Here is a 17,166-nt window from a genome sequence, read left to right as displayed (position 1 = left end):
GTGTGTGTGTGTGTGTGTGTGTGGCATTGCTGTCTCGGTGTTTCGTGGGTTTCCCCCGATCTCCAGCAGTTTGTGGCAGCTCTCCTTCCCCCGAAGCAAACAGGGCGAGCGGCGCTTCAGCGCTGATAGAAAGCGTCGGTCCGACCTTTAACCCCGCGGCGTTTCCTCGGCCGCCGTCCTTTAACATTCTGCCTCTGAAACATCTGCCGCTTTTCATCTTCTGGTGGCTCCTTTTAACCCGTGACGCTGGTGTCCTCCGCCCTGCCCCGCTCTGGTTCTGGGTGGCTCCTCAGAATGAAGAGGCCTCTGCTCCTGTGTCTGCTCCTGCTGGTCCAAGGTCAAAGGTCATCCTGCTGTCCCAGGCTCTGCACTTGTCAGGGCACCAAGGTGGACTGCAGCGGCATGCTCCTGTCCTCCTCCAAGCTCCCCGCCAGCTTCCCGGCCAACGCCACCTCCATCTGGCTCCACGACAACCGTCTGACGGCGCTGCCCAGCGGGCTGCTGGACGGCCTGGGCTCGCTGCGCTCCGTCACGCTGCACGGGAACCCCTGGGTGTGCGACTGCGGGATCCTGTACCTGCGTGGGTGGCTGCGGCGCCAGCCGCCCGGCCTGGCCTCGCACCGGGAGCTCAACTGCAGCTCCCCGGCCGGCCTGAGGGGGAGGCTGGTGGTCTACCTGAGCGAGGAGGAGGTGCTGGAGCACTGCTACTCCTGGTACTGTGACCTGGCCTTGGCCTCCGGCGTGTGCCTGCTCGTGTTCGTGCTGCTGCAGGCGCTTCTGCTCCTGGCCCTCGTCGTGCTCCTCAAGAAGTTCGAGAAGCTCTCCGAGGAGGCCAGGAGGACCTCCGAGGAGAGCTTCCCTTATGGGGAGGGTCCCAGGGACCTGTACATACCCTTGAAGGACAACGCCATGTGAGGTCCTCGGTGTCAGACCCTTCAGGAGGCTCCACGAGCTCATGGTCACGGAGAAGATGCTCACGGTCACTGATACCGTGCTCGCCGGCTCCGCTGATCCGAGGAAGGTGCTTTCTTCTGCTGGTGGAGAAAATGAGGGCGGAAACATGCGATCGCATCCCGAGATCACCGACCTTTTCCAAATTTTGAAGAATATCTATTGACGAGATGCTTGATATTTGCTTTTGTCTGCACTTTCCTCGCCTCCAAAGATTCCTCGCACTCCTTTATAATTCTGACAGGAGCGTGTCGGAGCAGCCGGGGAAGGTGAGGAGATATATCACCGTCACGCTCCTGGTGTCCACGTCCTCCAGCTGTCACCGCTTCGTGCTCCTCTGTCACATCAGGTCATCTGTTCTGAGAGGAAACAGAGAGTTTGCAAAGCAACGGAAGGAAAATGGTTGAATTGTTTGTTTTTTTTGGCCGGTCCGCGAGTATATTTGTGATCTCCCGCTCCCATCAGTCTATCTCCACGTCGCACTCGCCTGGCTTCGGTACGCGCCACTAGTTTTTATTCGACTGTATTTTGGGGTTTCAAAGTGTTTTCCTTCATATTTTGCTGCACTGGAGAAGCTTGAGCTCACCAATAAAGATAAGAGATAAAACCCTCTGGCTTCTGCTTCCTGTCAGCGCACCACACTGGCAAAGAAGGATGTTAGAGAATTCAAAACTCCTCGGCGACGCGTCCCGCCGCTGATCGGACGCATCGATCCGCGCAGGAGCGCAAACCACGCAAACAACGCGAGAAAGCGCGCGGTTTGGAGGCGGAACCTTTGACCGGAACCAAAGTTCCCCGCCGGAAGGTTTTACCGGAGACCCGCGGGATGTTTACACGTGAGGCGGAAGATCCCGCACGCACAGCCCCCGCACAGCTCCGCACAGCCCGGCCGTGCGGGTTCCTCTCGTAGGGAGAGTTCTTGTTTGATAAACACACGTCAGTCATGGGGAAGCTGAGGAGGAAACACAACTGGAAGGGCCGCCAGCAGCTCCAGAAGCTCCAGCAGCGGCCCGCCGCCGCCGCCGCGGAGGAGAAGGAGAAGGAGGTGGACATCGTCCTGGAGCTTGAAGGTGAGAACTTCTCCGAGCCCGGCCTGCGCCGCCGGCCGCGCACGGAGCTCCGAAAGACCGGCGTTTGTCTCCGACAGACGGGGTCCGGCTGAAGGGTTTGGACGACAGCAACGCCCTGGTTCTGCCCGCCAGCAGGGCCGGCAAGGACAAGAAGGAGGAGAAGAAGGTCGTCCCCAACAAGAAGCCCCTCACCAAGAAACGGAGGAAGGAGCTGCAGAAGGTGCTGGAGAGGAAGGAGAAGAAGGTCCAGGTCAGTAAATCATCCAGTGGTTTGTCAGACATGGAGATGCTTGGAGATGCTGACCTCCATCACTGAGGTTCTGCACTAAGTTGCCAAACATCGAGCCTCCTGCTGGGTTGTGGAGCCGGTGATGTGGAGGGGGTTATTGTGAGGGAGGAGAGCCCGACGGCGGGAGACAATCCGCCCGTGATCGAAAAAACGAAAAGTTTGAGCGGTCGGCAAGTTTAAAACGTAACCCCGGTCCAGGCAGAAATTCCCCGCGATCTCGCGAAGGCGGCGCCCGTTGGTGGAGAACATCACGAGCAGAACCCTGAGCCGTGTGTTTCCCGTCCAGAGAGCCGACGTCCTGAGCCGGCTGGCGGCGGTGCAGCTGCCCGAGTCCGAGCTGAAGCTGCTCTACACCACGTCCAAGCTGGGCACCGGAGACAAGCTCTACCACAGCAAGCGGTGAGTCCGGCCTCGCCGCGCGTGAGCTCGGCCGCGGGCGACAGAAGCTTCGGGCGCCCGTCAACGACGCTCTCCTTCCAGAACGTCGGACGGAGCCGCCGACGGAAACTCCGGGCCGAAGATCAACAGCGTGAGCGGGGCCAACAGGAAGCGGAGGCGGGAAGGAGAGGAAGAAGAGAAGGCGGGAGAAAGCGACGAGCCGGAAAGCTCGTCCGAGGACGAGGATGACGAGGAACCTGAGGATCAGGAGGAAGAGGCGGGAGAACCGACAGAGACCGGACCAACCTCCTCCCCGTGTCAGGAGGCCACAGCCGAGAAGGAGAAGGAGGAGGAAGGACGGACCCAGCCTGAGGAGGCACCAGAAGGGAAGAGGCCGTCCCAGCCGGCGCTCTTTGTTCCAGTGGACCGAACACCGAAAATACAGGTGCTGAGACAAACTGCATCGATCTGCTGCTGGTCCTCACATCTCCTTCTCACACAAAGCCTGGATCTGCAGCATCTCAACACCCTGTGTGTGTGTGTGTGTGTGTGTGTGTGTGTGTGTGTGTGTGTGTGTGTGTGTGTGTGGTCTCAGGAAGCCCGCCTGAAGTTGCCTGTTCTGGCTGAGGAGCAGATCATCATGGAGGCTGTGAGAGAAAACCCCTGCGTCATAATCTGTGGAGAGACAGGAAGTGGGAAGACCACCCAGGTGCCCCAGTTCCTGTATGAGGCTGGTTATTCCAGGTGACCCCCCCACACACACACACACCGTGCATGGCTGGGAAGTTCAATGCATCCCATAATATTCCATCTAACAGGAACGTCATGCTGCCATGTGTGAATGTTTCCGCAGCGGAGCCGGGATCATCGGCATCACCGAGCCCAGGAGGGTGGCGGCTGTCAGCATGGCTCACCGGGTGGCCAAAGAGATGAACCTGTCCACACGGTAACACACACACACACACACACACACACTCTTGATTGTGATGGTCTTGGAGGACAAAGGTTCCTGACAGAAAGGTTTCGTCCTGTCCGTGTCCAGAGTGGTTTCCTACCAGATCCGGTACGAGGGGAACGTGACCCCTGAGACCAAGATCAAGTTCATGACGGATGGAGTTCTACTGAAGGAGATCCAGAAGGTAGCGTCTCTGCGGCCGGTTGGCTTATTAAGATGAGGTCCGGCCGTAAAGCTCTGGAGCTCCATCCTGGTGCTCCCAGGCTCTGAGGGCCACGTCCAGGTCTCACGTGGCCCTCGGCTTGCAGCCGTTCCAAAGGTCTTCTACTGAGAAGATCGGCGCCGTCGACTTTATTCTGAGCATCTCCAGAGGAGAAGCAAAGGACGCCGTTATTCGTATGATCTAATGTTCTCCACAGTCTCGGAGAGCGCCTCCGAAGGCCGCCGGTCCAAGCTGACTCCACATTTGTCTCCTCCTAGGACTTCCTGCTGCGGAGCTACAGCGCCATCATCATCGACGAGGCTCACGAGCGCAGCGTGTACACGGACATCCTCGTCGGCCTGCTGTCTCGCATCGTCCCGCTCAGGAACAAGGTGGCCGCCGTGGGTCGGCGTTGTCCGGTGGTTCTCCTCCGCTGTGCTGCTTCTTCAGGCGGCTGAGTTCTCCTGTGCTCCTCAGAAAGGACTGCCCATGAAGCTGCTGGTCATGTCAGCCACGCTGCGCGTGGAGGACTTCACGGGGAACCAGAGGCTCTTCAAGACGCCGCCCCCCGTCATCAAGGTGGACTCCCGCCAGTTCCCCGTCACCATCCACTTCAACAAGCGCACCCCTCTGGAGGACTACACCGGAGAGGCCTTCCACAAGATCTGCAAGATCCACCGGATGCTGCCCTCAGGTCTGCAGACTCACGCCGGCGGCGCCTCCGTCTCTGTCCTTCAACCTCATCTGGTCGGCCTGCTGTCGGCGGTAAAGGTTTTGCCGGATGTTCTGAGCGAGAGCTTTCAGCCCTTCTGTGTCTCCACCCTCCAGGTGGTATCCTGGTGTTCCTCACCGGCCAGGCCGAGGTTCACGCTCTCTGCAGGAGGCTGAGACGAGCCTTCCCTTTCAGGAGGCCCGGTGCGGCCGCAGGTGAGTGAAGATCCCCTTCACAGCGCCGAGGCACAGCAGATCCCTGCTGACGGCGGCGTCTCTGTCCAGGTGAGGAGGACGAGGACGAGGAGGAGGAGGCGAGGAAGAAGCTGAAGAAGGCCAAGCGGAAAAAGACGGTTGTAAGTTCTGGCTGCTGGCGTCAGGGATCGTTTGCAAGCGGTCGTTTTGTTGTCGCTGGTTTTTACCGGCCGCTTTCAGCCGACGATATGTTTGAAAAGCTCCTCCGGGAGTTGATGGACCTCTGGGACTCGTCCTGCAGAACCTGCCTCGCATCGACCTGGACAACTACTCCTCGCTGCCCCTGGACGAGGGGGACGAGGACAGGGAGGCCGGGGTCGGAGAGGACGAGGACGAAGGCTCCGACCTGGACATCGGAGACGATCCGGGCGGCGCGGGTGAGTTTCCGCGCCGGCTCTTCGGACGCCGACGGACAAACCGAACGGATTCCATCTCAACGCTGCTCCGCACGTCCCTGCAGATGCGGAGTCGGACCCGTCCATCCCCATGTACGTCCTCCCCCTGTACTCGCTGCTGGCGCCGGAGCAGCAGGCCAAGGTCAGCCTCTCCTGCAGGACACGTGTGTGTGAAGGCTCCCGGAGTGTGTGTCCTGTTTAAACACCTGTAACGGTGATCGTGTGTGTCTGGCCGGCCTGGAGTGTGTGTCCGGTTCCCGGAGTGTGTGTGTCTCTCATTTAAACACCTGTAATGGCACTGGTGTGTGTGTCCGATTCCCGGGGTGTGTGTCTGCTATAAACACCTGTATTGGTGCTGATGTGTGTGTCTGGCCTGGAGTGTGTGTCCGGTTCCCAGAGTGTGTGTCCCGTTTAAACACCTGTATTGATGCTGATGTGTGTGTCTGGTTTAAACACCTGTAACGGTGCTCGTGTGTGTGTCTGGCCGGGAGTGTGTGTCTCTCATTTAAACACCTGTAATGGCACTGATGTGTGCGTCCGATTCCCGGGCTGTGTGTCTGCTATAAACGCCTGTATTGGTGCCGGTTGTGTGTGTGTGTGTGTGTGTGTGTGTGTGTGTGTGTGTGTGTGTGTGTGTGTCTTGGGCAGGTCTTCAGGCCCCCCCCGCCCGGGACCCGTCTGTGTGTGGTGGCCACCAACGTGGCCGAGACGTCCCTGACCATCCCTGGGATCAAGTACGTGGTGGACTGCGGCCGCGTGAAGAAGCGGTTCTACGACCGCGTGACCGGCGTGTCCTCCTTCAAGGTCATGTGGACCTCGCAGGCCTCGGCCAATCAGAGGGCAGGCCGAGCCGGGCGGACGGAGCCGGGACACTGTTACAGGTGCGAGCAGCGGAGGTTTTTATATCGGGAACATTCGGACGAAGGAAACGGGAGACGGAAATGCGGCCGACGTCCGTGGAGGTCCTCGGTCCTCCGGGTCGCGGCAAATTCTTCTCGTGGCGACCGGACTTGAATTTCTTCGCTTGAAAATTCAAGTCCGGTCGCCACGAGAAGAAGATCCGGGCAGAAGTGACGCTGATGTTTGGGACAAAGGTTCGTGATGGAACCCGCCATCGGCGGTGTCTCCGCAGGCTGTTCTCGTCCGCCGTGTTCGGAGACTTGGCCCCGTTCTCCGAGGCGGAGATCACCCGCAGGCCCGTGGAGGACCTGGTCCTACAGATGAAGGACCTCAACATCGATAAGGTCGGTCGACGCCTCCGTCAGAAGCTCCTCCTCGCAGTTGCGCTTCTTACGAGCAGAAGTCCCTCGGTGTCGGCGGCGTCCGCAGGTGGCGAACTTCCCCTTCCCCACCCCGCCCTCCATGGAGGCTCTGCTGGCGGCCGAGCAGCTGCTGGTGTCTCTGGGAGCTCTGAAGGAGCCGCCTCGCTCTGGAAGGTGAGTCTCAGTTCCCGTCTCCTGCGTCGTTCGCCCGGATTTGATCCGTAACCACCGTCTTGCCGTCGTTGGTCTGATCGCACGCGCCGAGCGAGTTGTAAAGGCAGCGCACTCAGATGAAGAGACGATTAAGATCCTGGACGGTGACCTTCTCACCTCAAGGAATACGTACGCTTTGGTTTTTCATCTCGAGGATATTCGGTCCGTTTCAATATTTGCCACCAGCCGCCGGTGTGTCTGCGACTGCCGGCTTGTCTTCAATTTGACCTCCGCGAGGACATGAGTAACCCTCCGCCCGGGTCTCCAGGGTCCAGCAGATGAACGAGGCCAGGCTGAGCTGCCCCATCACCCCGCTGGGCAGAGCCATGGCCTCCTTCCCCGTGTCGCCCCGGTACGCTAAGATGCTGGCGCTGGGGAAGCAGCAGGATTGCCTTCCCTACGTCATCTGTGTGGTGGCGGCCATGACCGTCAGGGAGCTCTTCGAGGACCTGGACAGGTGAGGACGCCGTCGGTCCCGTGTCCGGATGCGGACGGATTCCCGGCGGCGATGCGGGCCGAGTCATCCGGACGCTCTTTGTGTTCCCGCTCAGACCCGCCGGCTCCGAGGACGAGAACTCCAAGATGTCCCGGCGCCGGGCTCGCCTGGCCCAGAAGAAGCGTCTGTGGGCCGGGCAGGGAGCCTCGCTCCTGCTGGGAGACCTCATGGTCATGCTGGGTGAGCGTCCCCTCGTCCAGCCCGAGGCGGCGGAAAGAATCGCATGCTCATTCTTCCGTGATGTGATTTCCGAGGTTTGGCCAAAAGTAGCTTCAAAATTCGGCTGGACTTTTTCCACTCGTGCTGATATTCCGTCCTGTCAGGAATGTATGTTTAATCTCAGGTAAGAAGAAGCTAATAGTTCCTTTTGAGCGGCCGCTGGATCAGACAAGAATGAAAATAAGTAACAGGAAAAAAAAACCCACCTGGAAATGAAGGAGAAATCTGGAATCCCTGAGGATAATGGGGGAGAACGGGGGGCAAGAGGAGGAGGAGGAGAGGAAAGCGCCGGAGTCGGTCGTCTCCCCGACACCGTTGGGCGGATGCTTGGGAGGCTCTGAGCGCTTCCCTCCCCTCCGGCCTCCGGAGGCAGGCAGATGTCGGCTCTGCGCCAGAAGCCTGACCGAGCTGCTCTGATGACGGCGTCTCCAGGTGCTGTGGGCGCCTGCGAATACGTCGGCTGCACGCCCGGGTTCTGCGAGGAGAACGGCCTGCGGCACAAAGCCATGCTGGAGATCCGGCGGCTGAGAAGACAGCTGACCAACGCAGGTAACCGGAGGAGCTCCGGCAGAAAGTCCAGGCCGTGCAGCACAAACACGCCGGTGACCCGTTTCCCCCCCAGTGAACGCGGTGTGTCCGGAGCCGGGCGCCTTCCTGGACCCCAAGATGAGCCCGCCGACGGAGCGGCAGGTGGTCTGCCTGCGTCAGATCGTCCTGGCGGGCCTCGGGGACCACCTGGCCAGGAGGGTGCAGGCGGAGGACGTTCTAGACCCCAAGTGGAAGAACGGGTACAAGGTGAGCTTCGGGCGGCGCCGGGAACGACGGCGAGAATTCCGTGCTGGACCGTCGTGCCTGAAGCGCTCGCCCCCCCACGTGTCCGCAGACCCCCCTCATGGACGAACCCGTGTTCATCCACCCCACGTCCGCGCTGTTCAAGGCCTTGCCGGAGTTCGTCGTCTACCAGGACGTCATGGAGACCACCAAGATGTACATGAGAGGTCAGTGATCTGGCGGGATCGGGGGCCTCGGCCCCAGATCCGCTTCGAGGTCCTCTTCAAACGATGGGCGAGCTCACGTCACGCTTCGTCTGACTTCCGACCCCCTTTGGATCTGGGTTCCTGGCCTCCGTCTGCAGGTGTGTCTGCGGTGGAAGCGGAGTGGGTTCCTCAGCTCCTGCCCCAGTACTGCCACTTCGGCTCTCCTCAGGAGTCTCCAGCTCCACACCTGGCTTCTTCCACAGGCACCATCAGATGTCACCGCTCAAGCACCTTCTGTGAGTTGTGAACGCTAAGCGCCGGTGTTCCGCCAGAGGGGCTTCCGACGCTAGCGGTTCCGTCTCTGTCTTCCAGTCCGCGTGGGCTGGCAGCTGCCGGCCGTGGAGATGGAGTATCCTGAAGGCCTGGAGAGATACAAGCTCTTCGGCCAGTTTTTGCTGGAGGGCCAGGTACCGCAGAAGCCGACGCCTCGTCTCGCGGCCGTTATCTTTTGCGTTTCGCAAAGGCGACTCACGATATCTGTGCAGAAAGCCATGTCCTTTATGCACAAGGAAATATAGTTCCAGGTGGGATCCAGCAGCACGTTTCATCTGAGCTGGAGGCGTCGCGCTGACCCGGAAAAAACATGCGGTGGATCACATACAAGTGGGGGTGTGGAGTGTGACGCTCTGTGTGGTCTGCAGGTCTGCCCCGTGCTTCAGAGGTTCAGGAGCCACCTGCTGTCCAATCCCAGCATCATGGTGAAATCGTGGGCAAAGTAAGTCGGCTCCCGCAAACACGAGTCACCTGCACGGCGGCTTCAGTCCAGGAGCTCCTTCTGTTCGCCGCAGGCTGCAGCCGAGGACGGAGGCGGTGCTGGCGGCGCTGGTGTCCAGGAGAGTGGACTGCAGAGACGCCCTCCTCTCCCTGTGGAAGAGCGACCATAAATGTGTGGATCTGGTGACGAACGCATGTTTTTGTTTTTTTTCTATTGGCCGCTCCTGCCCTCTAACCTTCGGTGTGGCGTTCTCCTCCCCTCGCAGTCCTGCTGTCTGCCTACTGCCAGTGGCTGCCGGAAGCCTTGCATCCCGAAGTGGCCGAGCTTTGGCCTCCTGTGTGAACATGGGCAAGATCTGCGCCTGTTTTTAATCTGTCTTAGTTTAGTGTTTTATATAACGTGTCCCCTGTACAGTTGTTTCCAGCCCAATACTGACTGCTGACATTGTGCTGCCGTCAAGTCGCGCTCGTCCGATCCGGTCTTCATAAGACTCAATAAAACCCTGAGAGGACGGCTGTGTGCGCTGTGTGCTCTCTGGCTGTTCAGAGGCAGCTTCATCTTGGTGGAGGGTGAAACATTATGAGAGGTCGGTGCGATCACCCAAGGGAAACTGGCTTCATGTGCCGCACGAGATGGGTAAATACGGACACACGTGTCTGTTATTTGCAGCGTTTTTTTTTCAATCAGACAAGGAACTGGCCTTGTCCGGTTTCTAAGGCTACAAGGACATCTTGGCGTAAGGCTGAAGCTGGAAGTTCATCCCCTGACCCTGCAAGCCTTTCCCCGAACTTTGTCTCACTTTTACTAAAAGAATAGAAAAAAATAATGATCAATGTTAGGTTTCTCAAACATTTCGTAATCGGAAATTGCTTCTTTTCAGATAATAGTACAACTATCTGGTCTTCTGGACTAGTTTTCCTCGGATTAAATCTCCAAACTCTCCAAATCCCAGCAGTGAAACTGCAGCCCTCTGCCTGTGTGACGTCATGGCCACAGGATGCTCCAAACAGAAGAAGCCGAGAACATCACCGTTGTTCATTCACAAATCTATATACATAACAAACATGTGTAGCCGGGGGAAGCACAACAATCAGACAGCTCCACACGTGTGTCCCCGTCTCGTCTGCTCGTCTCGTCCGGCCGTTTCTCGTGTTGCGGTGCAGAAACCCCGAGGCTCCGCCGCCACCCGCCGTCCATCTTGGCTCAGCACACGGACGAGCCGGCGCGCCCTCCGTGATTGGCTGGCTCTCCTCCGACGTCACTTCCGCCTGTCAGCTTATACACTTCCGGAAGAAAAGGAAGACAAAAGTGAGAATCCACAGCTCCTATGCTAATCCTAAAATAGCCCCATCGCAGACTCAGCGGTTGTTTTGAGTCGTCCGTCCGCCGGAGACGTCCAGGGCCGTCATGGTGAGTACCTCCCCGCCGCCCGGCCCGGCTCGGGGCCGCGGCCGCGTCCGCCGGAGCCGTTGAGCCGTTGAGCCGCTAACAACAACAACACAGCCGCCCGAAGACGCCCCGTCATCATGAACTCACCGCCGGCCGTTACTGAGCGCACACAGCCGGCCAGAGCCGCCCGCCTCCACCCTCCTCTCCTCTCCTCTCCTCTCCTCCGCAGTTCTCCTTCCACGTCTTCGACCACCCGATGTCCCGGGGCTTCCAGAACCGCTTCTCCACCCAGTACCGATGCTACTCGGTGTCCATGCTAGCGGGTCCCAACGACCGTTCCGACGTGGAGAAGGGCGGAAAAAGTGAGCAGCTTTCCGGACAAACGTCTCCCATTCCTCGCCGGGCTGCTCGAAACATCCCGGCTTAGCGAGGAAACAAGAATTTATTTGAAATATCTTACAAAAAGCCGCTTTAGACAGGAGTCCGTCCGTTTCCCCTCCGAGCCCGGGTTGGGATTCGAGCCCTTTCACAGCTTTCTTTGTTATTTTACACAGAAAGTGTAACACTGTTTCTCTTGGCTTTAAGAGTCCAAAACCCTCTTCAAACCCCAGATCCTCTTCAGAAAGGAGATTATAAAGTCAGCGGGAACATGTCGTTTACATATACATACTTATATATATGTATATATAGATATCTATATCTATATAGATATATAGATATAGATATACATTAATAACAAACACTCGGTCCTGATGAGCTGTCATTTGTAATACTTAACAGAAGCTCAAATACTTGTAAACCACACTGATGTTAAATAATCAGACGAATATCAGGGTTAAGGAAAACCATAATCTGAAAACAAACCTCGACATCTTCTGACCAGCTTTGACAACATACTAACGGCCGTTTCCCCTGTCCCCCCGTCATAATGCCTCGCTCATGGAGGAGATATATCTATATAGATAGATATATCTATCTATAGATATATAGATATATTAATGAATAACAAACACTCTGTCCTGATTAGCTGTCATTTGTAATACTTAACAGGAGCTTAAATACCTGTAAACTTGACAACATGCTAACGGATGTTTCCTCTGTCCCCCAGTCATAATGCCTCCCTCAGCCCTCGACCAGCTCAGTAAGTTCAGATTAAACGGTCTTCAACTTGTCATCCCGTGTTTCCTGTCACTGAACAGTTCCCTCCTCTCCGTTCCTCTGCAGGCAGACTAAACATCACCTATCCGATGCTTTTCAAGCTGACCAACAAGAACTCGGACAGAATGACTCACTGCGGCGTCCTGGAGTTTGTAGCGGATGAGGGGATCTGCTATCTGCCACACTGGGTGACACTTTGATTTCACAGCGCTTTCATTGCTTGAAAGTCTTATTCTTAGAGAGCCAGGCACTTTGCACAGTGTAGAGAGCCAAGTATGTTTCTGTTTGGCCCTCAGGGACGGGGGTTCGGGGTGGCGGCGCTGGGTATTTGGTAGAAGGAGAAGCTCATCTATGCATGCACTTTCTGCAGAGCCCGTTCAGTGATAGAATGCTGCTCTCGCTCCATAACGAGACTGAAAAGCATTTCTTGAAATAAGCGCTGAAGAAAGTGACTGCTCACTTAATCCACTATAAAGTCCAACCGCGCCAGTTGAATGAAGTTTTATTCCTACTATTTGGGTAACAGTCACTCCATTTGAAACATTCTCTGGACACTAATGTTGTTTTCCTCTCCGTTGTCCGTCAGATGATGCAGAACCTGCTGCTGGAGGAAGGCGGCCTGGTACAAGTGGAGAGTGTAAATCTGATGGTGGCCACGTACTCCAAGTTCCAGCCTCAAAGTCCAGACTTCCTGGACATCACAAACCCCAAAGCAGTGTAAGGGCGGTCAACGGGGGGAAGTGGCGGACAGCCTCCCCTGTTTGAGTCCCTGCTAACAGCTGCGTGTTTTCTCAGGCTGGAGAACGCTTTGAGGAACTTTGCCTGCCTGACAACCGGTGACGTCATAGCCATCAACTACAACGAAAAGGTTTGATCTGAAAACGTCTCCAGATTATACCGACGTGTTTTTCATTGTCATGTAACTACCGCCAATAATATGACTTTAAATGCATTTGTCGCAGATTTACGAGCTGCGAGTCATGGAGACCAAGCCGGATAAAGCCGTGTCCATCATCGAGTGCGACATGAACGTATGAACCTCTCTCTTTGCGCATCAAATTAGGACATGATAATCTTTTTGAGCATGCATATTGACTCGCTCTGTCCTCCAGGTGGACTTTGACGCTCCGCTGGGATACAAAGAGCCTGAACGACGACCTCAGCACCAGGAAGAACCAGCAGTAAACGCCAGACCTCAAGAGCACTGCACATGTTCAGGCCTCGATAGAGCATTGACAGAACTTTCCTTCACAGGAGGAAGAAGCCGACCCGAACAGCTACGCCGACATGGACACGGGGTTTAGAGTGAGTGACCGTTGACGCGTGTGCGACGCACAGTGACGTTGTCGCGGCTGCTGACGCCGCCGGTGTGTCTGTGCATCTCAGGCTTTCACCGGCTCCGGCAACCGCCTGGACGGGAAGACAAAAGGCATCGAGCCCAGCCCTGCTCCTCTGGCCCCGAGCGACATCAAGAGGTGAGGGCAGGGAGGATGCGCTTCTGGTGCTGCCCTGCAGGAGAAGATGGAATTCAACATTGTAGTCAGTGGATAAATGCAGACCTCCCATGAAATACGTTCAAGTACACTTTGGAATAATCTGTCTCCTCGGATCAGTCTGGTGTTCCAAGATAAAATGTCAGCTCTGTTAGATTGACAGTGAGACCCTTGAAACCGACGTGAAACTCTGGAAACATAGTTCACAATGGCTTCACACCGCCCCGCTGTAGACCTTAAGCACTGAGCCGCAAACATGACCCCACTTCTTTTTGAAACCCACAGAGGAATTCCCAACTATGAGTTCAGAGTCGGCAGGATCACCTTCATCCGAAACTCCAGGCCGCAGCCCAGGAAAATGGTTGAGGATGTAAGTACCATGAAGTGTTTCTGTCCTCCTTCACTTGACCTCCACGTGTCAGCGCAGATTCCCAGCTTCCATCCACAAGCGCTCGATTCCAACTGTTTCCCACTGCTTTAAAAACGGTGTCTCCTCAGGAGGACGCCATGAACAGATTCATTGCCTTCTCTGGACAAGGACAGTCATTACGCAAAAAGGGCAGGAAGCCTTGAGGGATTCCGAGCGGAGACCGGCTGACGTGCGAAAAGACACCATTTGAATCTTGGCCAACAACAGCGACACGGACAGCTGCTCTTCAGATGCATGGGGACTTTGTGTCTCTGTCACTGTGAAACTGCACTTGTGCTGTGAAGGTGGGATTCTACTCAATGAAATCTTGCTTGCAGTAAAGTTTTGCTAAACAGAAGCGTGGCTTCACAAAATGCCACCAGTTGTAATTTGTTCTTCTGACCAGAGGTCATGGTAAAGTGACTGGTTCATTTTGCCACCCAAAATCTATTCTCTCACTGCGGCGCCGCCACCAAGAATTAATGGTGGACATGCATTTTACTCTCTTGATTTGGGTAAGTTTGAATGCCCTTGTTCCCTGATTTCCTGTCTGAGACGCAGTGCAGTTGAAATTTAATTCCAGTCCTCTTATGTTGCAGAGTATTCAGTTTTCCTCCCACCTTCTCTCTCTCTCCCCTCCCCAAGTTTGAATGATGATGGAATTATGATTGTGTTTTGAATATTTTCCAGATCATAATAATAAATGGAAGATTTTTGGCTTTTGGTTGGTTTATTTATAGACAAATAAAAGACTTCAAAATGAGCTTATTCCTCTTGTCATCTTTGAACGTGTGCTCTGACAAACAAATGCAAAGGTCCAAAAAAATGACTGCTTTGGTTGCTTTGACACTCATGCAAACCTGTATCATCCGTCCACCCATCCATCCTCTCCCACTTATCCTGCACTCAGGGTCGGGGCTATGCTCGAGCCGATGCCAGCTGTCACCGGCCGAGAGGCAGGGTACACCCTGCACTGATCGCCTGTCAGTTGCAGGGCTGCATATATAGACAAACAACCATTCACTCAATGGGCGATTTTCCCAATTTTTCCAATTAACTTGCACGATTTTGGTCTGTGGGAGGAAACCGGAGAACCTGGAGGAAACCCAGGCAGACACGGGGTCCTTCGTGCTGTGAGGCCTAAGCGCTAACTACTGCGCTGCCTTGCCACCCTAACCTGTATCATATTACATATTACATGTGTGCAAGTCATGAAGTGCAGTTGAAGGAGCATACGTTATGAATTTTAAACAGAGTGATGAGCAATTCAAGGATTCAAAGGTGTTGCCATTTGCACAGTCAGGAGGCATGTTTCCCTGGACCATGAAATTCATTTTTGCTGTCCACTGTGAAGCCAGATACTTGGTGCTAGAAGAAGAAAAATTGATAAACAAGTAAACACAATGCAACAAATAATGAGGATAATTATTGGACAATATTGGATGTACACAATGGGAAAGTGCTATGTAAAATTTGCATTTGATAATTCCATTCTGAAACAGTAATGTGCAGGATTCTTTCATTGGCTAGCCAGAGGGTCTCAGTAGGTCTCAGTGTTACACTTCAATGACATTTGTGAGCACAGAGAAGATAAACGTTGAAAACTCCGTGAGCACGACTTTCACTCAGGCGCCTGATCAGGACACCTCTTTGGTTTGGAGGAACCCGGAAGTCATCCCACCCGGCTAGCGATGGACCACTGCGGGCTACAAGAGTGGAAGGTGAATATAAAACAAATGCACTAACGTTTAGGTTAATGTACTAAACCAGGCCTTTATGATTTGAACCAAGTGATGATGTTCAATTTTCTAGTAAAACCTGACAGTGAGGTCAAACTCCGGAGCAAAAGTCCGCTCCGAATAGGATTAGCACGCAAGTCTGCCAGCGGGCTAAGGAGCTAATACCGCTCGCGGGATGAGGAGCTAACGCTGCTAGCCGGCTGAGGAGCTAACGCTGCTAGCGGGATGAGGAGCTAACGCTGCTAGCCGGCTGAGGAGCTAACGCTGCTAGCGAGGAGTAGGAGCACCGGCACTTAGACGGGAGAATATTTGCCAAATTGAATTCAGTTAAACGTGCATTTTTAAAACGATCAAGTTGAACGGGGAGGACGTCAGAAACATTAAAGAGATAAAAAGACCAGGTTCCATCCATTACCCTGCGCTGACTGCTATCGGCCACAGGGGGCGCCGTCGGGCTTATTAAACCGCAAAATGTAAACACACATCTCAGACATGAAAGTGTCAGTAAATGACCCACATGAGGAGAAAGTTGGCATGGTGTTTTAATAGAATGTCTATTATCCAATTGTGTCTTCAAGGCCAATATGTTTTTGTTCATGATTATTATTGTATTATTTACTCAGGAAATCAAATGATATAGTACTCAGAGAACTACCCAGTTGATACAGGGACTTTGGAGGAGATACAAATATTTGACATGGAATCCGATCTGTTCAATTCCACATTGTGCACACATCATTTCTTACATCAGCCGTCCCAGGTTGGCCTCTTGATATTTCTGTCATCTGTGGAAGGGTTATTGCCTTAGTGAAGTATGGCTGCCTTTGTCTGTGCGCAGCCACCGCGGGCCTGTGACGACTACTGGAGTGAATACAGACACTGCAAGAGCTTGTGGAGTCGCTTCCATCATTACTACGCTTACGGTACAACCCCGTCCTGCCAACAGTGGAAGGAAGACTACAACAACTGCAGACAGTGGGAGAAACAGAGGAACGCAGAGGCAAAGGTGCAACTGATTTCATTTTTTCAGTTTTCTTCGTTATTGTGAACGCATGTTAGGACAACGGTTCACATGAAGAACATGATTGACGTGTCCTCAAAATGACCTCTGGATTGCAGGAAGCATTGCAGAGGAGTGAGAGGACGCGGCTCGCGGAGCAGAAAAAGTTCACCCCAGTGTGGGAGTTTAGACGAGAACCCCCCAGTGACTGGAACCTTCCCCTGGACCAAGGACAGCCGCAGGACTCTTGAACTGCCCCTGATGGCCTTCGGTCTTTGCTCAGCGGCTGGTGGAGCAGAGAGGAGCGAGGATTCCAGACGGATAAGGTTTCATTTCATGGACTCAAGAATAGTTCTTGTGAGTCACGTGCCAGTGGTGGTTCTCTCTCTGTGGGCTACTTTATGAAAACAGATGTTTATTAAAGGGTGGTTTCCGGCATCCGGTCATTAATGATGGCAGCGGCTGTGCGGTCCTTCTTCCGACTGTTAACGCTCCCGCCGCTCGGTGCACACTGGGGCCGGGCTTTGGTTGGGTTTGGTACATCAGGGGGAACGGAAAGCCTGGTCTCAAGAGCTCAGGCTGACACATACTTTTATTTTGTCTTATTATTAGAGCCGGTCAAGGGCTTTGCAGACAACCACAGCAAACACAGGAGCACGCTGGCTTCCCAGGAAGGTGGCTTGATGTGCTGTTGGTGCAGGTACATAGAATACAGTGGCATTCAGAAGAGCGGCAGTGCTCCACCTAAGTTGGGCTCAGATTTCGCGGCGGCCAAAAGGATTTATTCATCACAGCCACGGTTTACACAGGATTATGTCACTGGGTTTCTT

The 17,166-nt window shown here is 54.8% G+C and overlaps 4 protein-coding genes across 5 annotated transcripts in view; all 4 read left to right on the top strand.

The window, feature by feature from the left end:
- The window catches only part of gp1bb (glycoprotein Ib platelet subunit beta), a 1,734-nt gene extending 176 nt beyond the window's left edge, over window positions 1-1,558 (top strand). The window contains exon 2 of the mRNA XM_086173987.1: window positions 294-1,558. Within this exon, the coding sequence (XP_086030113.1) occupies window positions 295-915 (621 nt within the window). The 5' untranslated portion in view covers window position 294 and the 3' untranslated portion in view covers window positions 916-1,558. The remainder of the gene's footprint in view (window positions 1-293) is intronic.
- A 218-nt stretch (window positions 1,559-1,776) lies between these two features.
- On the top strand, window positions 1,777-9,659 carry dhx37 (DEAH (Asp-Glu-Ala-His) box polypeptide 37). 2 transcript variants are annotated; one of them, XM_086174282.1, is made up of 26 exons: window positions 1,777-2,021; window positions 2,099-2,271; window positions 2,597-2,709; window positions 2,791-3,133; window positions 3,284-3,432; window positions 3,542-3,634; window positions 3,731-3,827; window positions 4,124-4,237; window positions 4,323-4,539; window positions 4,674-4,772; window positions 4,842-4,912; window positions 5,053-5,188; window positions 5,272-5,348; window positions 5,855-6,087; window positions 6,339-6,450; window positions 6,536-6,642; window positions 6,950-7,138; window positions 7,233-7,357; window positions 7,829-7,945; window positions 8,019-8,191; window positions 8,280-8,394; window positions 8,532-8,669; window positions 8,746-8,840; window positions 9,075-9,148; window positions 9,222-9,319; window positions 9,414-9,659. In XM_086174282.1, exons 1-26 carry the CDS (start codon window positions 1,895-1,897, stop codon window positions 9,488-9,490), a joined length of 3,462 nt encoding a protein of 1,153 aa, XP_086030408.1. In that variant the 5' UTR covers window positions 1,777-1,894; the 3' UTR covers window positions 9,491-9,659. The 2 variants fall into 2 exon arrangements, with proteins under 2 accessions (XP_086030408.1, XP_086030409.1); XM_086174283.1 differs by having other exon boundaries at window positions 4,674-4,777; window positions 4,853-4,912.
- A 759-nt stretch (window positions 9,660-10,418) lies between these two features.
- ufd1l (ubiquitin recognition factor in ER associated degradation 1) lies at window positions 10,419-14,360 on the top strand. The gene is made up of 12 exons (XM_086173781.1): window positions 10,419-10,558; window positions 10,767-10,899; window positions 11,646-11,678; window positions 11,762-11,883; window positions 12,282-12,412; window positions 12,491-12,563; window positions 12,658-12,726; window positions 12,808-12,876; window positions 12,950-13,000; window positions 13,082-13,170; window positions 13,474-13,558; window positions 13,687-14,360. Exons 1-12 carry the CDS (start codon window positions 10,556-10,558, stop codon window positions 13,759-13,761), a joined length of 933 nt encoding a protein of 310 aa, XP_086029907.1. The 5' UTR covers window positions 10,419-10,555; the 3' UTR covers window positions 13,762-14,360.
- Window positions 14,361-15,255: 895 nt separating this feature from the next.
- On the top strand, window positions 15,256-16,791 carry c26h22orf39 (chromosome 26 C22orf39 homolog). The gene is made up of 3 exons (XM_086173833.1): window positions 15,256-15,318; window positions 16,175-16,342; window positions 16,456-16,791. The coding sequence occupies exons 1-3, from the start codon at window positions 15,289-15,291 to the stop codon at window positions 16,585-16,587; spliced, it is 330 nt and encodes a 109-aa protein (XP_086029959.1). The 5' UTR covers window positions 15,256-15,288; the 3' UTR covers window positions 16,588-16,791.
- Window positions 16,792-17,166: the final 375 nt, after the last annotated feature.

This window comes from Fistularia commersonii, chromosome 26 (genome assembly GCF_037954325.1).
Source record: "Fistularia commersonii isolate RoL2024-O1a breed Wild chromosome 26, RoL_Fcom_v1.0, whole genome shotgun sequence".
Taxonomy (NCBI): Eukaryota; Metazoa; Chordata; class Actinopteri; order Syngnathiformes; family Fistulariidae; genus Fistularia; species Fistularia commersonii.
This window is presented reverse-complemented; position numbering and strand designations above follow the sequence as displayed.